This window comes from Micropterus dolomieu, linkage group LG23 (genome assembly GCF_021292245.1).
Source record: "Micropterus dolomieu isolate WLL.071019.BEF.003 ecotype Adirondacks linkage group LG23, ASM2129224v1, whole genome shotgun sequence".
NCBI classification, from domain to species: Eukaryota; Metazoa; Chordata; class Actinopteri; order Centrarchiformes; family Centrarchidae; genus Micropterus; species Micropterus dolomieu.
In genome coordinates, this window is record NC_060172.1 from 19,514,004 (window position 1) to 19,536,482 (window position 22,479).

At 38.5% G+C, this 22,479-nt stretch overlaps 1 protein-coding gene across 1 annotated transcript; it reads right to left on the bottom strand.

Annotated features, from left to right (window-relative positions):
* Positions 1–10,592: 10,592 nt before the first annotated feature.
* Positions 10,593–12,196, bottom strand: LOC123962766 (olfactory receptor 146-like). Its single transcript, XM_046039090.1, has one exon. It carries the CDS (start codon positions 11,904–11,906, stop codon positions 10,923–10,925), a length of 984 nt encoding a protein of 327 aa, XP_045895046.1. The 5' UTR covers positions 11,907–12,196; the 3' UTR covers positions 10,593–10,922.
* Positions 12,197–22,479: the final 10,283 nt, after the last annotated feature.

The following is a 22,479-nucleotide window of genomic DNA, read 5'->3' on the forward strand; positions in this document are numbered from 1 at the left end:
ACTGGCTCCCAGTATGTTTTAGAATTGACTTTAAAATTCTATTGATCACTTTTAAAGCTCTTCATGGCCTCTCGCCTTGTTATATTTCTGACCTTTTAGTCCCATACGCACCAGCACGTACCTTGAGATCCTCGGGCAGAGGTCTGTTGTCTGTTCCAGAGTCTCGACTGAAAACTAAAGGGGACAGAGCGTTTGCTGTCAGGGCCCCGAGGCTCTGGAACAGCCTGCCCGAGGAAATCAGGTCGGCTGAGTCAGTGAACTCTTTTAAGTCCCTTCTTAAAACATACTTTTATAGGAGAGCTTTTCCCGATCTTATTTGACTTTATTTTATCCCTTTTATTTTATTGTATTTTACTAATTTTATATTAAATTTTCATGCTCTTATCTTTTTTTTGTATTATTCTTTACACTTGTTAAAGCACTTTGTAACTTGTTTTTGAAAAGTGCTCTACAAATAAGGATTATTATTATTATTATTATTATTACTATTCGGCGACCAACATCCATAAGATGATACTCTGGATCTCAGATCTATTGGATGAGGAATGTCCAGTCTGGTGTCACATGGAACAAAATTCAAGTAACCCTGTGTAACTTTATTCTTTCATCTGTGCCCACTGCCCCTTTTCATATTGACCCTAATCCTTTGACTGCATTATTTGGTGTAGTCCCGCAGGAAACGCCAGCAATTTACCATGCGGAGGCAATAGCATTCTCTACCTTACTAGATGCCTGATACTCCTGAATTGGAAGCCCTGCCACCATCTCACAAACTCTGGGTGGAGGAAGTGATGTCTTATCTTAAAGTCGAACAGTTTCTAGATAATAGCCTACTATAAGGTCTGGCAACCATATAAACAATGCAGCCCTCTAGATACTGTATTAGCATGGCATGTACAACTCAGTCAGTGTGTCAAGTTAGCGGTTCCTCGCGGGTCAAGTAATGTTTAAAAAGGATATCATATTCTTTGTGTGGTTCATCAGTGATGATAAAATATTCAAATGACTCGCAAGGCACAACATAGAGCTGGTGCTCTGTCTCTCTTCCTCTCTTCCTCTTCTCTTCGACTATTCGGGGTCACCCCTAAAATATAAAATATATATATATATATATATATATATATATAGCATGTACAGTCCCCTCCAATAGTATTGGAACGGTAAGGCAAATTCCTTTGTTTTTGATGTTCACTGAAGACATTTGGGTTTAAGATCAAAAGATGAGTACAAGAATTCAGAATTTCAGCTTTTATTTCCTGGTATTCACATCTATATGTGTTAACTTCTTAACATTCCTGGAAAATTAATGCAAAACGCCTATTCAAGGCATAAAGTAAAAATGTTGTGAATGTGAATGTAGTTCTTGAACCATTTGGAGTATATGCATGGTTTTGGGCTTCTCTGAAAGATAATATTCTGGAGTGTCTAACCCAAAAGAATGATTGTAAGTGCTACTGGAATTGATTAATATAAGTTTAAACACCCTAAAACTAATATCTTTCATTTCTGCTTGAAAATGCTTGCTAACAAATGCAGATGTGTTTTTTTGCTGGTAGATCATGAACTTCATACATAAAGCTGGATATCATCCATCTATCCATCCATCGTCAACCGCTTATCGCGCGTACAGGGTCGCGGGGGGCTGGAGCCAATCCCAGCTGACATCGGGCAAAGGGCGAGGTACACCCTGGACAGGTTGCCAGTCCATCGCAGGGGCTGGATATCATTATTTTCAGAATTTTATTGGCTACATGTTGTCAGTCATCGGCACAATTGCTTGCAATTGGCTCGGCCTAACCACGAAATAATAGGGGCTGGCCCTTCCTTACAGCGCAGGCTCTTGTTGGCTGTTAAAGGCTGTAATAGGGACATGTGAGCTCTTATTGGGTCGGATTTGGTGTCACTCGAAAGGTTAGAGTTCAGCGGCTAATTTGAATACAAGCTATCGTAGTTGTTTACATTCAAATCGGCGTTATTACGGTTATAATGACATACGAGCCACGTCTGCCGGCAAATATGAAACGATGCGGCAGCAGTCCCTGGGGATTTATTGATGTTATAATGTGATTTGGACTATATATTTTTACTGGATTGGATCATCTGGACCTTTGACAATGTAACAAGACCATTTTTGTTGGAATATAATCAATCGGTGGATTACTATGAGTCGCGTCAATTTTGCTTGTACTGGTTGGTCTGACAGAAGCGCTGATTGTACCCACTGTGGTGATTGTATCTTGAAATGGTTTGCATTGGTTGAATTACAAGGATTTTAGCTTTTAAACGGTGTATTATGAGTATGAAGTTAACATAGCAGTTGTGTGCAAATACCAAAAACTGCCGCTAGGACCTGACGGCCCGTGGGCGGGCAGTTAGTATGTTAAGAGGTTTTAAATAGGTACGTGACTATCTCCACCATCGCGGCTGCTGTCTTGGTTCCAACAGATGTAACTCGGGATTTTCCCTGACAACTTGCAGTGTTATGAAAATAATTGCTCCTGTTGGTTTGTTTTTTGTGGAACTTCCGAGTTCTGATTGATTACACCACCAGAAAAACCATAGATACCTCCTCGTTTCAAGTCTCCGTCTTTCCCGTTGAAATACTGGCATTTTGAGCAAGTCAAAGTTTGTCGGTCACAAAATTGTCTCGTTTTTTGCTGAAAGTGAGTAAAAACATTCTTTAAACTGTAATAGACATTTAGTTTAGTTGTTAAACTACAAGTGAACGAATTTTCAATGAATTTGAACGACGACTTTGGGAGTTTTATTGCCCGCAAAATCTGCTTCCATTGGCTAACAACGTAAGAAGCAGCCAGCAGAGTGTGCTTTAGCCGTGCCGCATGGTCACACCTTTTGCTTTGACTTCAGTGGAAAACAGAGGACAAAATAAAGTAGTACTACTTTTGGCTGTCAAATGACCAGTGTTGTGCGATTATTGAACCTATAAATATGGTCTTAGTGTCATTTTAAAGGATATTTCAAGCTCTTTCTATCTGTACAATTTGTTTTAGCATTTAACCATGTTGAAAATTTTGTTCACATACCTATTTTAAACAACTTAGGACATGTCACTATTTGTATTAGAATACAGCATTCTTAGGTGGGCAAAAGTAAAGGAACAAATAATCGTCAAGTAAATAACATTTAATATTTGGTGGCATAACCCTTGCTTGCAATAACTGCCTCAAGCCTGCGACCCAAACTGTTGCATTCTTCATTTGTGATGCTATTCCAGGCTTTTACCGCAGCTTCTTTCAGTTCTTGTTTGTTTCGGGGTGTTTCACCCTTCAGTCTCCTCTTAAGGAGATGAAATGCATGCTCTATTTGGTTAAGGTCAAGTGATTGACTTGGCCAAAACCTTCCACTTTTTCCCCTGATGAAGTCCTTTGTTTTATTGGCAGTGTGCTTTGGGTCATTGTCCTGCTGCATGATAAACTTCCTCCCGATTAGTTTCAATGCATTTCTCTGTAAATTAACAGACAAAATGTTTCTGTACACTTCTGAATTCATTCTGTTGCTACCATCATCTGTTACAGTTATAAATATTAATGAGTGTGTTCCAGAAGCAGCCATGCACGCCCAAGCCATGACATTACCTCCACCATGCTTCACAGATGAGCTTGTATGCTTCGGATCATAAGCAGTTCCTTTCTTTCTCCACACTTTGGCCTTTCCATCACTTTGGTAGAGATTAATCTTGGTCTCATCAGTCCATAAGATTGTGTTCCAGAACTTTTGAGGCTCAACTTCTGTGCAAATTTTAATCTGGCCTTACTGATGATGGGTTCGCATCTTGTGGTGTGGCCTGCTCTCTGAGTCTTCTTCCAACAGTGGATTGTGATACCTTCACCCCTGCACTGTGGAGGTTGTTGGTGATGTCATTAAATACATATTTAGATGTTGCCTAAATGACAAGGCTATACATGAGCATATACCCATGGATATACACACAGGAAAATATAATAAAATAAAAGCAATCATACATACAGTATCTCACAAAAGTGAGTACATCCCTCACATTTTTGTAAATAATGTAAATTGGATTATATCTTTTCATGTGACATCACTGAAGAAATGACACTTTGCTACAATGTAAAGTATTCAATTACATTTTTTCAATTCAATTTTATTTATATAGCGCCAAATCACAACAATAGTCTCAGAGCGCTTTTCATAAAAGAGCAGGTCTAGACCAGCACTCTGTGATGATATTTACAGAAGCCCAACAGTTCCCACCAAGAGCAAGCACTAGGCGAAAGAGGCAAGGAACAATTTCCTTTTAAGAGGCAGAAACCTCGAGCAGAACCATGGCTCAGGGTGGGCGGCCATCTGCCTAGACTGGTTGGGGGTGAGAGAGAGAGAGAGGGCAAGAGAGGAACATGGAGATGTAAGGAGAGAGAGAGAGGGGAGGGAGGCAGCTTTCACAATACAGAGCCAGAAACACCTGCAGGAAGTGATAGTGTTACGCCCCTGTAAAAGGGGAAATAGAAAGTACGACACGGACACGATGTAGCCTCAGTCAAGTCCAATGTTGTAATGTATTTACCAAAAACATACCAAAATACTTTCACAGCATTTTAACAGTAGTGGCAAATAACAGTAAATTACATTTAGCTCTGTGAAGTGTTGAGAAAAATGAACAGCACAATTGGAAATATTTTGTTATCCTAAATACTGCTACCTTAGAGTTATTAATTCAGAATACTCTTAACACTTAACCCTCAGCAGTGTTGCACTTACATATAAAGTATCCTGCCTCTTCACATTACACTCACTTTTCTTACACTGCAACAATCCCTACAATGTAAAACAAATACACAGAAAACGGCGGTGGCGGCGTTCCATTACAGCCCCACTTTAACCTCGGTCCACATGACACAGCTAGCATACAGGCTACACTGGAGCAACACTTCACCTTTAGCCTGCTAATTGTGCATACATAAATCGCTACAGTCATTAATATTTACTCCCTGCATGTTCCTTACAGCATTAAACACATAAATAAATCATTCGAACAAACTACAACCCTCGTTCTTACCTGTAAAAGGGGAAATAGAAAGTACGACACGGACACGATGTTGCCTCAGTCAAGTCCAATGTTGTAATGGACGAACGTAAGCCACACGTTCCGTACACAGGCTGAACGAGGCATGAGCAATCGTGAACCGATCCTCCAATCACAAACTAGTACTTATGTAAACAATCAAACACTGCATATTAAGATGCATTTCCCCAAATTGATATAGAAGTTAAATAAAAAACATTTTAAACACAGATCGTCTTTTTATCCTATTAACCTTTTTAGCCTCTTTTACCCAAAAAGCAATAGATTACTGATCTACAGATCAGTGTATTTTAACTTTGTCTGTTTTATAAAGGAATGAATTATCAGTTTTTACTCAAACAGTGCAATGATTCAAAGCATTCTAATTTTCCCTTTTTATGGACATTTATAAGTATCTTTTAACTCATATCAACCCAACTTATATCCTCCCATTCAATTTATTCATTATAACACCTTTTTGATCATCCTTACGTGCTCACTTAATGTACTCAGTATTACATCATTTTCATCATCCTTACAATAGGAGGTGAGAGGAGAGGGACGAGAAAGGACAAGACTACGGGAAAGGGAAGAAGTCGAGTTAGTAACATGCATTAATGGGATGAGGTTGCATACAGAGCGAGAGAAAGAAGAGGAGAGAGGAGCTCAGTGCATCATGGGAAATCTCCCGGGAGTCTAGGCCTATAGCAGGATAACTAAGGGATGGTTCAGGACTCACCTGAACCAGCCCTAACTATAAGCTTTATCAAAGAGGAAAGTCTTAGGCCTACTCTTAAATGTGGAGATGGTGTCTGCCTCTTGAACCCAAACTGGAACCTGGTTCCACAGGAGAGGAGCTTGATAGCTGGACGCTCTGGCTCCCATTCTACTTTTGGAGACTCTAGGAACCACAAGAAACCCTGCATTTTGGGAGTGCAGTGCTCTGGTGGGGTAATAAGGTACTATTCCAGGTTGCCCCTGGAATCCTCTTCCACTCCTCCATGACGACATCCCAGAGCTGGTGGATGTTAGAGACCTTGCGCTCCTCCACCTTCCGTTTGAGGATGCCCTACAGATGCTCAAAAGGGTTTAGGTCTGGAGACATGCTTGGCCAGTCCATCACCTTTACCCTCAGCTTCTTTAGCAAGGCAGTGGTCGTCTTGGAGGTGTGTTTGGGGTTGTTATCATGTTGAAACACTGCCCTGTGTTTGCTTGTGTTTGTAGTCATTTGGGTTTATTCTTTATTCTGTTCTGTATTAGTTTCCTGCCTGGTTACCTTGCTGTTTCACTCTGTCTCGTTTAACTGTGTGTCTGCTGTGCCTAATTAGCTGCTCATGTCATTCACCTGTGCTCTTCATCTCTGCTTGTTTGCCTGTGCATGTTGCGTCCTTGTCGTCTGTGTTGAGTGTTCTGTCCCATCCCTGCGCTTTTGGATTATTTCATTGGATTGTACTTTTTTCTCAAAAGCCAATCATAATTGCTACCTCAGAGGGCACACTTTTGGAGCAACTAGAGGTTAAGTGTCTTACTCAGCGACACATGTATCACAGTGGGAATCGAACCCATGTCTCTCGCACTAAAGGCATATGTCTTAACCACTACCCTATTCATTTTCAGAATACTTTATTGACTACAGGCCTACAGGTGCGGATATACTACAGCACGTCACTTCTGCCAATAAATCAATGGATTGTGTGTCTTTGGAACAAATCTGTCAAATGATTTAGAGGCTGATGTGCGGTTTGTTCCAAACACTGTGAATCAAGCGTAGAAGCGGCAGGTGTGCCACCTATCGAAACAGGGCTGAAACGCACCGAAGCCTTGCTTCACTGCGGTCACGTGACACTGACGTTTTGAACCACGCTTTGGAGCAGTGTTTCGAAACATCTGTGCTTCGGGATCTCGACACAACGTCGACAAGTCAGTATCGAGCGTCCCATCTCTACCTCTCGGGCGTCTTCCACGGCACCCTCTCGGTTCCCCCTCGTGCCTCACAGTCAGCCTGCTACCACACTCCTCCACCAACCCCCCCGGTCAGTTCTCCCATGCCTCCTCTCTTCCTCGGCCCCCGGTGCCTCCCAGTTCCCTCGTCCCACCCTCCTCGGTCCCACCTGCTCCTTGGCTCACTTGCCTCAGCCCCCTCTACCCTACTTGCTCCTCGGTCCCCTGTGCCCGTGCATCCACCTCTCCCTCACCTCCACTTCCTCGACCCCTTTTTCCCCTCAATAAATCCTCTTTCACCTGAGTGTTGCTTTTGGGTCCTTTCTGTCCAACACACAACAGTCAGGTGTGACTGTGCAGCAGACCGGCTCTGATTTTGCACTGAGTCTTAGCCAGTTTGGTAACGTGGAGTTTTGAAATATAAACACCTGAAAACTGAAGCCTACTTTGCTCTGTTTGGGAATGTGAGTTGCACTTTATGAGAGGTGCTGAAGTTAACATGTATGTGGATTTTCGGTGAGATTGTGAATTCAAGTGTTTCAATTAGTTTTGGTTTCCGCCTCGTCTCATCTTAACATACCCAAAGTCCCAAATGGGGTTCTGTGTCTGTTAGACGGTCTGAAGTGGGGATGGGAATCACTGAGTACCTCATGATACAATACGATACACTCATGATGGCGCATGATACCAATAATATCACGATACAGCAATCCTTTGATAATCGATATATTGCTAGACAATCTTAAAATAATACATCACGATATCTGTCAAACTATTGTTACGGACCCTCCTGCTTCCTTCTCTAGCAGGAGGCTGCAGGCAGGGAGGCTGATTGGGCTGGGCAATCACCTGTGCAGCTCTACCTTCAAAGCTGATTTAGCCAGGACTGATCAGTCTTTTGTCTCTCTCCTCCTAGGCCGACGTCCTACCGGGTTTGTCTTGTGTTTCTTCTTTGGTTAATCCTGACAACATACACATCTCACTCATCCATTCACTGCTGACACAACTGATAGTTATACTTTGCCACACCACATATTATTGGTGATATTGGTGATCATTTGATCCTTTTACTTTTATAATAAATCATACCATTGGCTCGCAAACCTGTTGTGTCTCACCTCCTTTTTGTCATGGGCTGACTTGTGACACTATTAATACAAAATGTCTGCAAAAAGGAAATGGTTAAGTTTTCTCTGCTTGCTGCAAATCCAAACTGTTAGAAAACAGCACAATTCTGCAGCATTCATTTTCCAGTATGTCAATTAAAATTACAGCACTGTAGAGTAACAATAACAAATTATTTAAAAAAACAAGTCTATAAAATCCACATAAAAATGCAAATTCACTAAATTTACTGAATTTTTTTGCTGAAAATACAAATTGTTGTGTACCACCTTAGTTCTTCAAATTATATTGAAAATTGTTCAGTGACTGAGTGTTGAGCTGGCCTTTCTCCACCTAGTGGTAGCTATATTTTTAGGCCTCTAGGAATTTTTTTTATTTCACACAGAGCACAGGAAACACATGTACTTCAAGTATTTGCACATGTTGTTCAGGATGTTAAGCATGTGAATCAAAATGTGTAGTTTGTATTTAAATAAAAATTGTAGTGGCATTGTTGTTGCATATGAACAGTGGAAAAAAAGTTATGAATGCATGAGAAATAAAGATGTTTAGCTAAATAAGTTTATCACTGATGCACTCATCTACCAAAATCTATTTGAATTAAAATGTTTTAAAAGCTTATCACGGTAAATATCGATATATAGTTTATTTATCTTAATTTGATTGATTAATTACAAAACTACACACAAGTTACAAAACTTGTAATTAATTTGATTTTTTTTTTATATTTATTATATATCTATTATTATTATTATTAACAAGGTCAAACTTCAGTTTATAGTCTGACTAACTATCAGTCCATACATTAAAAATAAATGACATGTACAAACGCTGCTGGCACACTGGATGTCTTCATCTTTGTATATATATACTGGATGACTTTTCTTGAGTAACATTTTTTCTGGGGTATCTGTACTTTTACTTAAGTATGAAAATAGAGTACTTCTTCCACCACTGCATTTCACACAGAACTCCAAAAATGGACTGGACAAAATTATTGGCACCTTTCATAATCTTCAGAAATAACTGTATTTGAAGCATGTGATGCTCCTTTAATCTGTAATTGAATTCACCTGTAGGAATTCACAGGCGCTGGCAAGAAATCATACTCCCAACCAGTTACAATGGAGAAAGGTTGACTAAACCTTTGTGTTGTATGTGTGTGTGTCTGTGTGTACCACATCTAAATATGTATATTTCTAGCCTTCTTTTATTGCAGGTTTTGTATGTTTACCCTACTGTGGCATATGGATCACTATTCTTGCTGTACCAAAAATGTGAAAATCTAATAAACATATTTGAATAATAATAGCAAGCAACACAGTGGGCGAATAGTTAATTTTTATGTGAGGTTACAATCCATTCACAAATAGGCAATAAAAAAGTGATTGATTTCATTAGAAACTACATATGAACCTTTAAAAGACAGACAGATCAAAAATCGCAGCTAGCTATTGTATTGTATGGTCTGAAATGGTTTAGAGGCCAAAAATGTTTTTTATTAAACAAAAACAGGATATTGTCTTAAATTCAGATACGTTACTTGCCAATGGCAAAATTATAATTTTCTAAATATCCAATAGTTCAACAACTGCTGAAAAAGCTAGTAGTAGTTCCCAATATTTAGAAAGTTAGTACAATCTCAAAAATGCTCTTTCTGGCTATGGTTCTGGGGGAAAAAATCCTTCAGATCTGCCTGTGATAGTTAAACAGAGTGTATGAGACATTTTAGTCACATCAGTAACTTTATGAGTTGGAGCTATCAACCTCTACATTCTGATTCTCTTCGATTTTCAGTGCTTAATCTTGTTATCGATATGCTGCTTTTATACATAACACAAAAACCTACAATACAAATGCAATAAAATTGTTTTATAAAAATATGTTTTCTTTATAACTGCCTCCCAGAAAACAATAATATTGTGCATTAAAGCAATCTGCAATTACACACTAAAGAGACAGAGAGCTTCAATATTAACCTAAGTAGCCTAAATTGGACCTCATGCTGAATAAACATTTAGGCAATTTTGCGTTGTTCAGCGCTGGATCACAAAAAGAACTGGTAAGCTCCACAGAGTCTATACTTCCTGTAGCTGCTTCACAATAAAATTCTTCAAGACAAGTCAGTCATGTCCCAGAATGGCTGGAGAGGTTTATTGTAAAGTTGTGCTGAGTTACAAAACACAGTAGATTCATTCAGAAAAGAGAAGCAGACATGAAAACAAGACAAACCTCATTCCTCATTCCTTAAATGCAACTATGAGGTATCCATGACCTTAAAACATTACTACATTTGATTCAAATAAATCTTTCTTGTTTAATAATTGATTTTAGAAATAAAATATCAGCTTATTTGTATGTTTTAAATGTTGCATCAGAAGATGAAAGAAAACAACATGCATTTTCTATTACACATCAGACACGATCAAAACTACATATGCAAAGAGACAAACTGTTTGATCATAAGAACTTGTTTTTAGTATGTCTTTGAAGTTATCACACAATCACAAGCAAAAGTTAAAACAGTTAGCAGAAAACTAGTCTTTTTGTAGTTGTAAATGTGTCACACTGCCGACTAGTTCTTACCAATTTTTGAAATTGTTATTCGATCTCAAATTGATTTCAAACTAGATTATTTATTGTATTTATATTATGTTATTTATTTACTTTGTATTTTGAATTTCATGTTGAATCATTTGTGGGATGTTACACAAGTATCTGTTCATCACAAGAGCTGTTTTTTCAATGCTTTCACACTACTTTACTGTAATTTACATGTCCTAAACAGAAGGCACAAAATACACAGAAATGGTCATTTTATATTTACTTTCTTCACTGTAATTTTGGATCGCTTTCTGATTTTTAATATTTTTTTCCCAGATTGTTTGATTTCTTTTGTCTGCAAAACATAAATGATCGGGTTCAACATGGGGGGGAAGACAGAGGTCAGAGACAGGTTTATGATCCTGGCATCTGGATGTATACGTGCACTCATAGTAAATGTGATTAATACTGGGATGAAATAGATTGCCACTAATGAAAGATGAGCTGTGCAGGTTTTAAAGGCCTTCACTCTTTCGTGAACTGTGGATACTTTAGACAATGTATAGCCAATATATAAATAACTTAACAAGATAAATACCAGTGGAAGCCAAAGAATTAGAAGTGGTAACAACATACCAATGACAGTGTTAGGAAAATAGTCATTGCAGGCAAGCTTGTACATCTGGCCATGGTCACAGAAATAGCTATTAATGACCACAGACTTACAGTAGGAAAGTCTTGTAAGAAGGCCAACTGCAGTAAGTATAGCAGTAATGACCAAAACCCAGAAAGAGGCAATCAAAGACAGCATGGACCTGTGGGTCACCTTCACTTGATAGTGCAGTGGGAAGATGATAGCTATAAGTCTGTCATAGGCGAGTGCGACCAGATTAAGAGCCTGCATTGAAAGGCAGGTGTAGCAGAAAAAAAGGAATGCCATGCAGTCATTGTACGGGATGTAGGGATGGTTAAACAGAAAAATGTCAAGAAGTTTAGGCACCAGAGCAGAGCTACCAAACAGGTCCACAAATGCAAGGTTAAAAACTGCAATGTATTTTGGAGTTCTCAGATTATGATCCATGATTATTACAACCATTACAGCTGTGTTTCCCAGTACTGACACAATATAAACAAAAAAGAGAAAGACATAGTAATACTTGATATTTGGGATGTCAGATAAACCACTTATTATGAAATATGCAGGACGCACAAAAGTGATGTTTTCCCCAAGAGCAGAGTTGAACAAGTTCATTTCAAGTTTTCTTCTCCACAGTGCAGTTGTTGATGTAGATAAATGTTCTCTTCAGCGTGTCAGTGCTGTGTTCTGTTGTTCTCTTGTGATCATGAAGCTGTGTCAGGCTTTACCTGCTTTGACAGGAGTGGCTAATAAAAGGAGCAGCCCTCTTCTGAGCTCATGTCAAATAAAGTCAATGTTCAATCTCCTATGTCTCTTGTACATAAGCCACTCAGCGCCATACAAACCCTTGATCAGTCCAATAAACTCATTGCACTCATCCAAACTACTTATTACATTATCAGATATACCGGTCAACTGGATATATATCTCAAAATACACATTTTATCTAAAATAACATACCGTACATTCTCAAATAGTGAAAACATTATGATCTTGTGGAATATAATGCACTTCTGTTGACTACTACCAACAGTATAAACTATAGTTAAAATGAGCTAAACCTTAAACAGCAGTAAACTGTAGCATACACATTACTGTAGCAGTAATAATCCAAAAACATCACATACAATAGTAAAATGCTGACAGGGACCATTTTACTGCACAATGACCACTATAAGTATGTATATATATATATATATATATATATATATATAAAATAAATAAATAAAATAAATAAAAAATCCCCCTCTCACACCTTGCGGGGTGGTATGTGTCATCCTCAAGCTCAAGTCCTCTACCAGAGGCCTGGGAGTTTGAGGGTTCTGCGCAGTATCTTAGCTGTTCCTAGGACTGCACTCTTCTGGACAGAGACCTCTGATGTTTTACCTGGAATCTGCTGTAGCCACTCTCCCAGTTTGGGGGTCACAGCCCCCAGTGCTCCAATATATATATATATATATATATATATATATATATATATATATAAATATATAATAGATAGAGAGAGAGAGAGAGAGAGAGTATTTTCAAAGGCTTTGAAAGGCTTTGTGTCAGTGGAAGCAAGTCTTTCCCGGATTGTGGGGGGTAGTTATGTTACTTTAGTCAGCGATAAAGTGTGTAGATAAAGCTCAGGTTGCAGTATAATAGCTACTCAAAGGCTGTGTGTTGTGTTTGCTGCCACAGAAAATAAATGAAAAGTCTGTGTTTCTGTAACACTACTATGGCCTCTTCTCCTCTTCACAGCAGAGTTGGAAAACTCAAATAAGACCATATGGTCATATGCTATGTGGCACGTTCATTAATATTCAAATATATAACAAATATTTTCAACACATCGCTCAAACCTATGGCTATGGTTCTGGAATAAAAACCATCAAATCAGTGTGTGGTTGTTATGAATGAGAGTGATATGTATGAGAGATTTCAATCAGGTTTAAAGGGCCATCAGATCAGTAACATACTTTTATCACCTGTTGCTGTGAACCTTTCCATTCGGTCTCTCCTCAGTTGTAAAAACATGGGCAAGCAGTAATTGCAACAAATTTCTACTGATTTAAGTAAACCTTTGGCAAGACTTTCATGATAGCCTAGAGTAACTCTTAAGTCCTCCATCTACAGTAAGAGCCTCTTGCTGGGTCTCACAGGGTTCAGTGCTTTATTCTTGTTATCAATATGCTGCCTCTTTAAATTCATCATAATAATATATAATCATAAGATATAATATAAGACTGTATAAGTAATGTGTGTGGTCTCTGGGACATCCCCCATAGGTTTCTGAAGAAGGATTGTAAAGGTCCGCCACCTACTTCCAGCTAATACTCAATAACCAAAGTGGCCGTGCCCTTAATTATGCATAACTTTAAGCCTTAATATAATTTAAATAGGTAAATTATATAAAAATTCACCCTGGTACTGCTGACGAATGTTAACGAATGAGGAAATTAGTATAGAGAGCAAAACGTTTTTTTTTTGCCATATCTTTTGTCATGGTTTTGGGTTTAAATGTTATTTCCTGTTTTATTTTGTTAAACCCTTTCTCTTGTTTTTGTGTTTACTCACTTCTTGTTTTCTCATTCTCTGTCGTTTTGTCCTTGAGTCATTTTTTCATTCATTGTTTTCAGAACATACTTTAGATGTTCAAATATATTTCAGAATATGTGCCAGAGGGAAGTAGACTGTTTCTGCTGATATATGATATTTTTTTATATAATAAATACTGTATGTCCAAAAAGTCAGAAGGAACAAACTGTTTTTTGCTGCTTCATAGAATCTGATTGTTTTCTTCTTGCAGTCCTCATAAGTAAGAAGTTCACAACTGAACTATTTTTGACTCCCTTGTTGAAAGCTGGGACAACTCTGTCTAATGAGGCTGTTAATGAGGTGTTTGTTGACACTGCTCTTGCAGGATGATGACACATCCAGAACAGATAAATAAACACTACAGGGACGATCAACAGAGCGGGGGGTTATGTTAGGTCAAAACAGCAAGAATTACATTGCCTCATGAAGTTAGAAACTTTCCATAATCATGGATAATTTTAATAGGAACAACAAGTATATAATTATTTTTTGGGTTGTCTTGAGGATTGGAATGGAAATTAACTCTGAGTTTAACAAAAATTATCACTAAAATGTATACACCTTTGTACCCTAAAGTATTCTATACCCTGTTGGTGGAGTGGTCAGTGCCTTGTTTAAGGGCAGTTCAATGAGAGTTGAGCAAGGACAGAAATGTTACATATCAACAGTCCCACACAAGATTTTCCCAACTGGTCAGGAGTTTCAATCCAAGAAACAGTTCTTGGTCACTAGTTTCATGTTTTCTTCAATAGAACATGTTTAGTAAATTATGGTCCCATTTAGAGGAAAATAGACCATAAAGCAGAGTATTAAGGGCGATCTGTGATTGAAAAGTCGCTACAATGGCGACCTGTCAATCAGGCTGGGGTGACTCGTACCCACAGCACCGTGTAAATTTAACCAGGAGTTAGGAGTTGTCTGTTCACTTTCTCTGGTGAGTACATTTAATTTTAAGACTGTTGTTTGCTAGACAAAATTATTGGTTAAAATGACAGTAAACAGGAATTACACATGCACCTAGTTAAGTAAGCTAGCTAGCTCCACACACGGCCGTTAGTCCAAATATGGTCACTTAAACCAACATTGCGGCGCCCAATCAGCCAAACTAGAGGCTTCAAAACCGCAGTCCACAAACCAACGGGTGACATCACGATGACTACGTGCACTTCTTTTATACAGTCTATACAGTCTATGGGGTAACACCTGTTAAACCACAAATTAATGTTTTTGCATTGGTTTTTGTATGGATTAAACAAGCCTGATTTAATATATTAATTTGTGAGTTAAAGTTGCTTGGAAGGAGATTTTCTTTTTTACCTTTAGAAAGATCCAGGATATCTAGGCCCCCCTGCTTCCAGTATTTATACTAAGCTAACCAAATGCTGACTCTAGCTTTAAATTTCATGCACAAACATGAGAGTAGTATCGATCTTCTAAAAATGAACAAAATACAAGAAATGATATGCTTGTCTTACTGCATGACTTTGCTTAGTTGTCATACACTTCAGGATTGCATCACTACTTGGACATTGTTTTTCATTTCAAGATAAACAACATCAGCCTTCTCATTAGAGACCTAATTAACTAGTGAAGCATTTCAAGTGAGTAAAGCCTGGAGTACACTATTTTCAAATCTTAACTGACTTTAAAAATGTGGGATACCACAGAAATAACAAAATATTTTAATTGTAAGAACGAAACCCGTTATATGATTCACTAAAGTCAAGACGCAGGACTACACGCTTGGCTTTTATTAAATTATTTCCAAGTGGCAATACCAGGGACTTTGGATCTCACAGGAACTTGCGTGATAAAATGTGACAAACATGGAGGTAGACTGCTGTCATCAGCTAGTTGCACTTGTGTGTGCAGTGTTTTGCACCAAAAAAACAAAAAAAGATTAAAAAAATTATGATGAACTATAGCGGTGTAACGGTACATGTATTCGTACCAGACCGCACATGTGCACCAAATGCAGTCTTTAACGTCATATATTTGGCTTGTTTTGTGTGTGGAACATACATAAATTCCAAGTTTCCACACGGACATATTAAGTGGCGGACCAAATCTTAACCAAATTAAAATTTTTAAAGAATAAATTCAGACGGTCGGTGATTGTTCCCTCTGGCTGGAGGAAGCCAGACGCTCCAGTCATAAATGAGAATAAAATTTAATTAATCGCACAGCGCTATGTTGATGCGCTACGCAGCTTTATTTATCATAATTTAGGCTATATTTATTCAGGGGGAGTGTCAAATCAGCTTGAGTCAAAAGGCTCAAGTCTAAGTGAAGTCACGAGTCATTGGTGTCAAAGTCAGAGTCGAGTTCCAAGTCCTTTTTGATTTAGTCAAATTGAGTCTAAAGTCAAACTCGAGTGCACACCTCTGCCTCACACTGTAGGATAATTTGGGCAGATAATCTGTTCAGATTAGCCTTGGATCGGAACACTCCCCTAAAACATTCTAAGTTGCATATTTATTTTGATAAATTTAGGCCAAAAATTAACAACATCCCTCAAATGTGTTCAACTGAATTCAAAGGTCAAAACTCCAGCAACTCTTAAATTGTCCAAAAGGAGTACTATTATCTGCATGCACCAATGATCATTCAACCATTTAAAATGAAAACTAGAAAACTCTTTGTACTATTTGTATATGTATGTGTTCAGGTGAAAGCAAGAGGGAGATGGACATCTGCATCAAAGAAAGTGCATTGTAAACTCCTGGGATACATACATTCCTAATCCTTATTAATTCAATCTGGCTCAGTGTTTGGTGTCTAAAACAATATCGGAACCTACTCAAGAGACTATTGAAGCTCCAGGGCCACGAAACCTCTAAACTACAACGACTATCCGTAGGGATTTACTATTAAGGCATTGTTGCCAAATTAATGAAATTAGCTCTCTGGGTATGCTGTATAACAAGTGTTTAGATTCTCCCACAAAGGGAGATCTCTTCTGGAAATAAATGACAAAGAGGACAAAATGATGGGATGGATCCAGTGCCTCAGGCCTGCAGGAAACAGTTCATTACACTATTCTACATTCTGCAAATAGAAGCTCACAAATTATTAGGGCTGGGTATTGTTCAAAAATGCTACCAATACCAATTTTATAAAATCCATTTTAACAAAAGAAAATCCCAATACACATTTATACAATTACTCACTTAAAGAGTTTTTACTCAGTGTACTTAACTCAACCTGGATAACTGGACTTAAACAAGAAACTGAAGCAATGTCTGTACACAGTATTGGACTATACAAAAATATAATTAACTGTTAAAAGGAACATTAATTACAAACAATATGGCAGCAATAAGCCATTGTACCATCTACTCTCCCTAATTCAAAGAAGAAGAATAAGGGATTAACTGTGTGGGTTTTGGTACTTGGAAATTGTAGCCAAGTGAGACCTCTTACTTTTCTGTGCTAAAGCTAGCCCTTGATGTCAGTCTGACAGCCATCCACCATCTCAACTTAAGTAGTATTTCTCTCCATGTACATGTCAGTCCAAGCCGTTCTCACTCCCAAGTCCTCACATATGGACGCATGGTCAAATTGTTTCAATGTGTATCGAGCATCGAAAAATGCCTTGGGGCTCACTGTTGTTACTGCCAGCTGCTGTTAACTTTGTGCTGCTTGTTAGCTATAATAACTCTGCTTTGTCATGCTTTCTGAAAGCATTGGTAGTCTTCATAGTAGCAGTAGTAGAAGTAGTAGTAGCAGAAGTAGTCAGTGATATTTAGATAGTTTACTTCAGTTCAGTTCTTGAGTAAATATTCTCAATGTACTACCACTGGTAGTAGTAACAGTAGAAGTAGTAGTGGTATTAGGTGTTGCAAGCAAATTACATTTCCTTGAGATGCAATCCCCATCTCTAGGCCTAGGTTGCATGAATACTTTCACAAGAGCCTAAAATGATTATCATAGATTATAAAGTTAACTTGATCTTACTTTCCTCCATCATGAACAGAGCTGTCAGCCACCTGCAAGCTGACCCAGGGGAATCATAACACAATGCAACTGTATCTTCTCATTTGCCCTAAGGAGAGACCTGAACTGTTTTTCTCCAGGCTGTTTCCCAGGAGGGTCTTGCTTAAACCTGTTATGACCAAACTGACTAATTGGTCCTTAGAGGACCCCCACCCATAGAGACAGACACACACACACACAAATATTTATCACACAAATGGTGGAGCTTATTATTGCTCAAGTATTTTTGTTTTTGTAGGTCTCATAAAAGACATAAGGGAATGTCCTGTAACTCCCCATGTCAGCAAATTACACAGGGATTTGTCATTCTGTTGAGTCAAGTGGAAATTAAACTTTTTGAATTTGCAATAATACAATCTCGGAACCCGGCTCTCATATGACGCCAATTTAGCCTCTGGGCTTAGCCAGCATTGTCTTGATCCGGATATCCAGATAACAGATATCCACTTCCATTAACTCCAGGTGATTGTTTACAGTCCAATTAGCAGAACCTAACGGCTCTCGTCTGAAATTTGAAAAGGCTAATAAAGAGGGATCTTGGGATCTGAGATTAGAAAAGCTAAATTATCAGGGTGCTGTTTAGCTCAGTTGGTAGAGCATGCGCTCCATGGACCAAGACTCAGTTCATGTTGTAGCAGCCCTGGTTTGAGTCAAACGTGCGGCCCTTTGCTGCATGTCGCACCCTCTCTCTTTCTCCTGCATTTCCCGTCTCTCTCTGGCTGTACTATCTAATTAAAGGCAAAAAGCTCAAACAATATCTTAGAAAAACAAACAAAAAAAAATTGTCATTAGACAATAACCGAGGGGTTCCGAGATTGCATTTTGGCTTATTTTTCTAGATGTGAACAGGATTGGTCAATACTACTCAGAATACAAACACAAACCAAAACACTTCAGATACCAAATTCCTTTGCCTACAAATTCTACATTCATATGCAGATACATTTTTATAGAGAATAGCCATAATATGGCAGCTCGTGTCCTTTATTGCAAGTGATAATTTATAGTGACTACTGTAGGGTTATGAAATGGGTGACAATGTGACTTGATGGTTAGCATTTACATGAAAGCCCTGCCTTGTTGGCACAGGGCTTTCAACTGCTCCAGTGACAAACAGATTGTGCTCAGCTGGTATTAATCAAATGTTCATCTGCACATCTACATCATGTTCACAGCAAGTTGTATTTACACAAACACGCATAAATATTTTTTTTAATGCAGAAAAAGTTACTTATTTTTGACTTTGAAGATAAAGTGTTTCATGTGGCCAAAGAGGAAAAGACTTACATTTAAGTAATTTAAGGATTGCCTAAGAGCAGGTCAACGTTGGCATAAGTTCCTATTATGCTGATCGATAAATTGTATTTTCATTGTCACATCGCCACAAATCGCAAGACCTGCAATAAAACATTGGCGTAAAAATCCAATAATTTTTCAATACACCTATTCAACAAGCATGAACATGTAAACATGACATTTTTACAAGAAGAGATATTTTAATTTGCTTTCTATCTATCATCCACCACCACTGTGTTTTGGTTTCACACAAGCACAGCGCGCTTGCTCGGCTAATAGTGAATTGTGACAAACAAGCTAAAACGAATGCTATCTGTTTTTAGTGTAACTGTTTAAATTAGTTTGCCACGTACCTTAAAATGGCAAACCAGCTGCTCCTCTCTATGTACCAGCGGCAAAGTTACCAGCAGTCAGTGATTCACACCAGTATTTGTTTCCAGTGAGATGAGTTAATTTACTTTGTTTATAGCCTTCCTGTTGTAAACTTTACTGTCACAGCTCTAGAAACAACATGTAGTTATATTTAAAATATTCCGTTCTAATCCTGTTCTGAAGTTAAAGACAACCAAGCTGACACAGGTATAGCTTTGTAGTTGTTTTATCGCACATTGCAGATTTTCCTCATATCGTGCAGGCCTAGTTCCTATCATCACTCATCACACTGTCAAACAGACATAAAAGAAGCAATTGTCCCACAGAAGGGAAACAGGCAAAGGAAACAGACATTATCACTGCAGAACTTTCAGTGCTTCCGTCATACTGCAGCATGCAAGCCCTAAAGCTAGGTTCAAAGCGATCCTTAGAGATTCTAATCCAAACAGGTTTTGTTAAATTCAGCTAATATTTCCTCTGTGCTCTGAAAAAAATCTGTTTTCACTACACAGCCCTGAGTCTGTAAATGGAACACAAAGAAAATGGTTGGGAGAGCTCTCCACAACATTGTTCTAGCCATTCAGCAACAGTTAGCACGCTCGTGCACGGGAGCAGTGTAAAAGAGAAAGTTGTAAACATCAGTACATTTGAATATGATAGACTCATTATGGGACTCTAGGCACTGTCCATAAGGAGAGATGGCTGAGAAACAGACAGAGAGGAAAAGGTTTGAAGAGTACAAATTGTGAAACAAGTGATATGTCCATGCAAGGGCAAAGACCCTTGTTAACATCAGTGAGGCTGATTTTGATTCAGAAAATTATCGGTAGATATTATCGTCAGATACTGTAACTTTGTCTGGCAGAAAGCTGAGTTAGATTCTTGTTCAGCCCACTTTTATTTACATGTCTTCTCTGGTTTAATCATTTCCAACACACGGACTGTAATTACAAATAAACGGCTCAAAGATATATTAAGAATACATTAAACTCTATAGTTTAACTGCTCATTATGACAATAGCGCTCTGTCACTGATAAACATGGCATTAGCTTTGTGGCTAATGTAGCTGATGTAAATGATTTTAGAGAATATTTAGAAGTGATGAACTAGGGAGAAATGACAGGACTGTTCACTAGAACTACCACACTGTTTCAGAAATAAATCTACAATCACATCTGTCAGCAGCGTAACGTTAGCCTCCACCACTCAACTAACTTACTGTAACATTAAACAACATTACTGCTGTGACCCGGGAGCAAGCTGAGAGAGTGCAGTGAAAAACGGGAGGGTTAGCAAGTCATGAATGTTTTCAGGAGAAGACAAGTGATGGGGCCTGTTTTTATAATAATTTAAGTCATGTGATTAATGTGAAACTCACCACTAACACAGCCACTCTCCTGTTGTTTGTACATGGTATGCTAGACTCCGGTCAGCTGATTGTTTTCTTTTGTGGTTTTTGTGGTGAGACAGTGTTGTTGACAGGAGAGTTGCAGAGCACCCTCTGGTGGGCAAACTATGTAACACTCATGAGTGAAGGATCTGACTCTGTTTCTTTTTTAATAGTGGTATATCTGCTGTTATAAATGTCAGTGCCTAATTTGCATAATTTGCCACATGCATGTAATTGTGATGAGACAAAAAGTGAGTAAAAACCACCCTAAATATCTTTAGAACATATTTGCGAATGCGTGATTCATTTGGTCTCTGGACGTGGAGAGTTAAACATTCCCTGCTGCACAAGGACTGAGACTGCTTGTTGAGAAGAGTATAAGAACGATACGTGCTTTCACATCAGTATGTCCAAATCCTCCGATAACACCAGAACAAGTTGCTAGATTTGTCGCTAGTCGCTAGAGGGGTCTGAAAATTCGCTGGAACACTGGTTCCTTGTTTGGTTTGCAGTTGATAGAAATGTATCATCCTCTCACTAGTCACTGCATTTTTGTAAACTATTTCAAATAACTCCCGCTAGTTTTTTACTCCGTTGTGTTTTGGATGCTGTGTTTGTGTGGTTGCATGTAATTCGTTTGATGAAGTTTGTTTAGTATTCGTTACTGTTGAAGTTACTTGTGGTAATCCTACCAATACAAAACTGGACTCCACAGATTAGAAAAGTATTTTGCTTAATACATCTTTAAATATTGACAGGCTTGTTCTCACACTTCGCCGGTACTGCTAGAAACACGTCGCCTTATTGAGGCTAACTTGCCCTCCGCCAGCAGACTGATTCTGCCATTTTTCAGCAAAATTGTACTAGTCGCCTTGACAATGCTCATCCATGAATTTTGGGTGTATTTGTTTGGCATTTGAGTTCAAATATCAGCAATCCTTCTACTGAATTACCTACTTTCCCTTTAACTTAATAGTATGAGCATCCACCTGAAATTTAAATGTAAGTTGTCTTAAAGCTTAGACAATACGTTTGTAATTACTTAAGTCTATCCTGATTTTATACTCTCTGCCAATATGTGCTTCAGGAGGGTCTTTGGCCTCGGTGATCGGTCCACTTCTCCATTCTGGTCCTACAGACTTATCTCCCCAGCCTAAGCCCACTGTAAGAAATAGGGGAGCAAAATCCATGCATTCCAGTTCAGCAAGAGACAATGTATCAGTCAGCTAGTGAACATTATCCAAAGTTGCAGTTTTTGAAGTAGTCATGTTATGCTCATTTTCAGGTTCATAATTTTATTTAGGGGTTGTACCAGAATAGGTTTACATGGTTTCATTTTCAAAAAACACCATATTTTTTGTTATACTGCACATTGCTGCAGCTCCTCTTTTCACCCTGTGTGTTAAGTGTTCTGTTTTAGCTATGGAGTGAAGCATCTCACTTCTGATAGATCTTTTTTGGGAGTTGCACATGTGCAGTACCTAGTTAAGGACTACTAGCCAATCAGAAGCAGAGTAGGGTGGGTCCTGAAAAGCCAGTAAACACTACTTCGC

Bases quoted from the DNA above. Each gene is read 5' to 3' on its own strand.
- LOC123962766 (XM_046039090.1), bottom strand. From the start codon at position 11,906: ATGAACTTGTTCAACTCTGCTCTTGGGGAAAACATCACTTTTGTGCGT.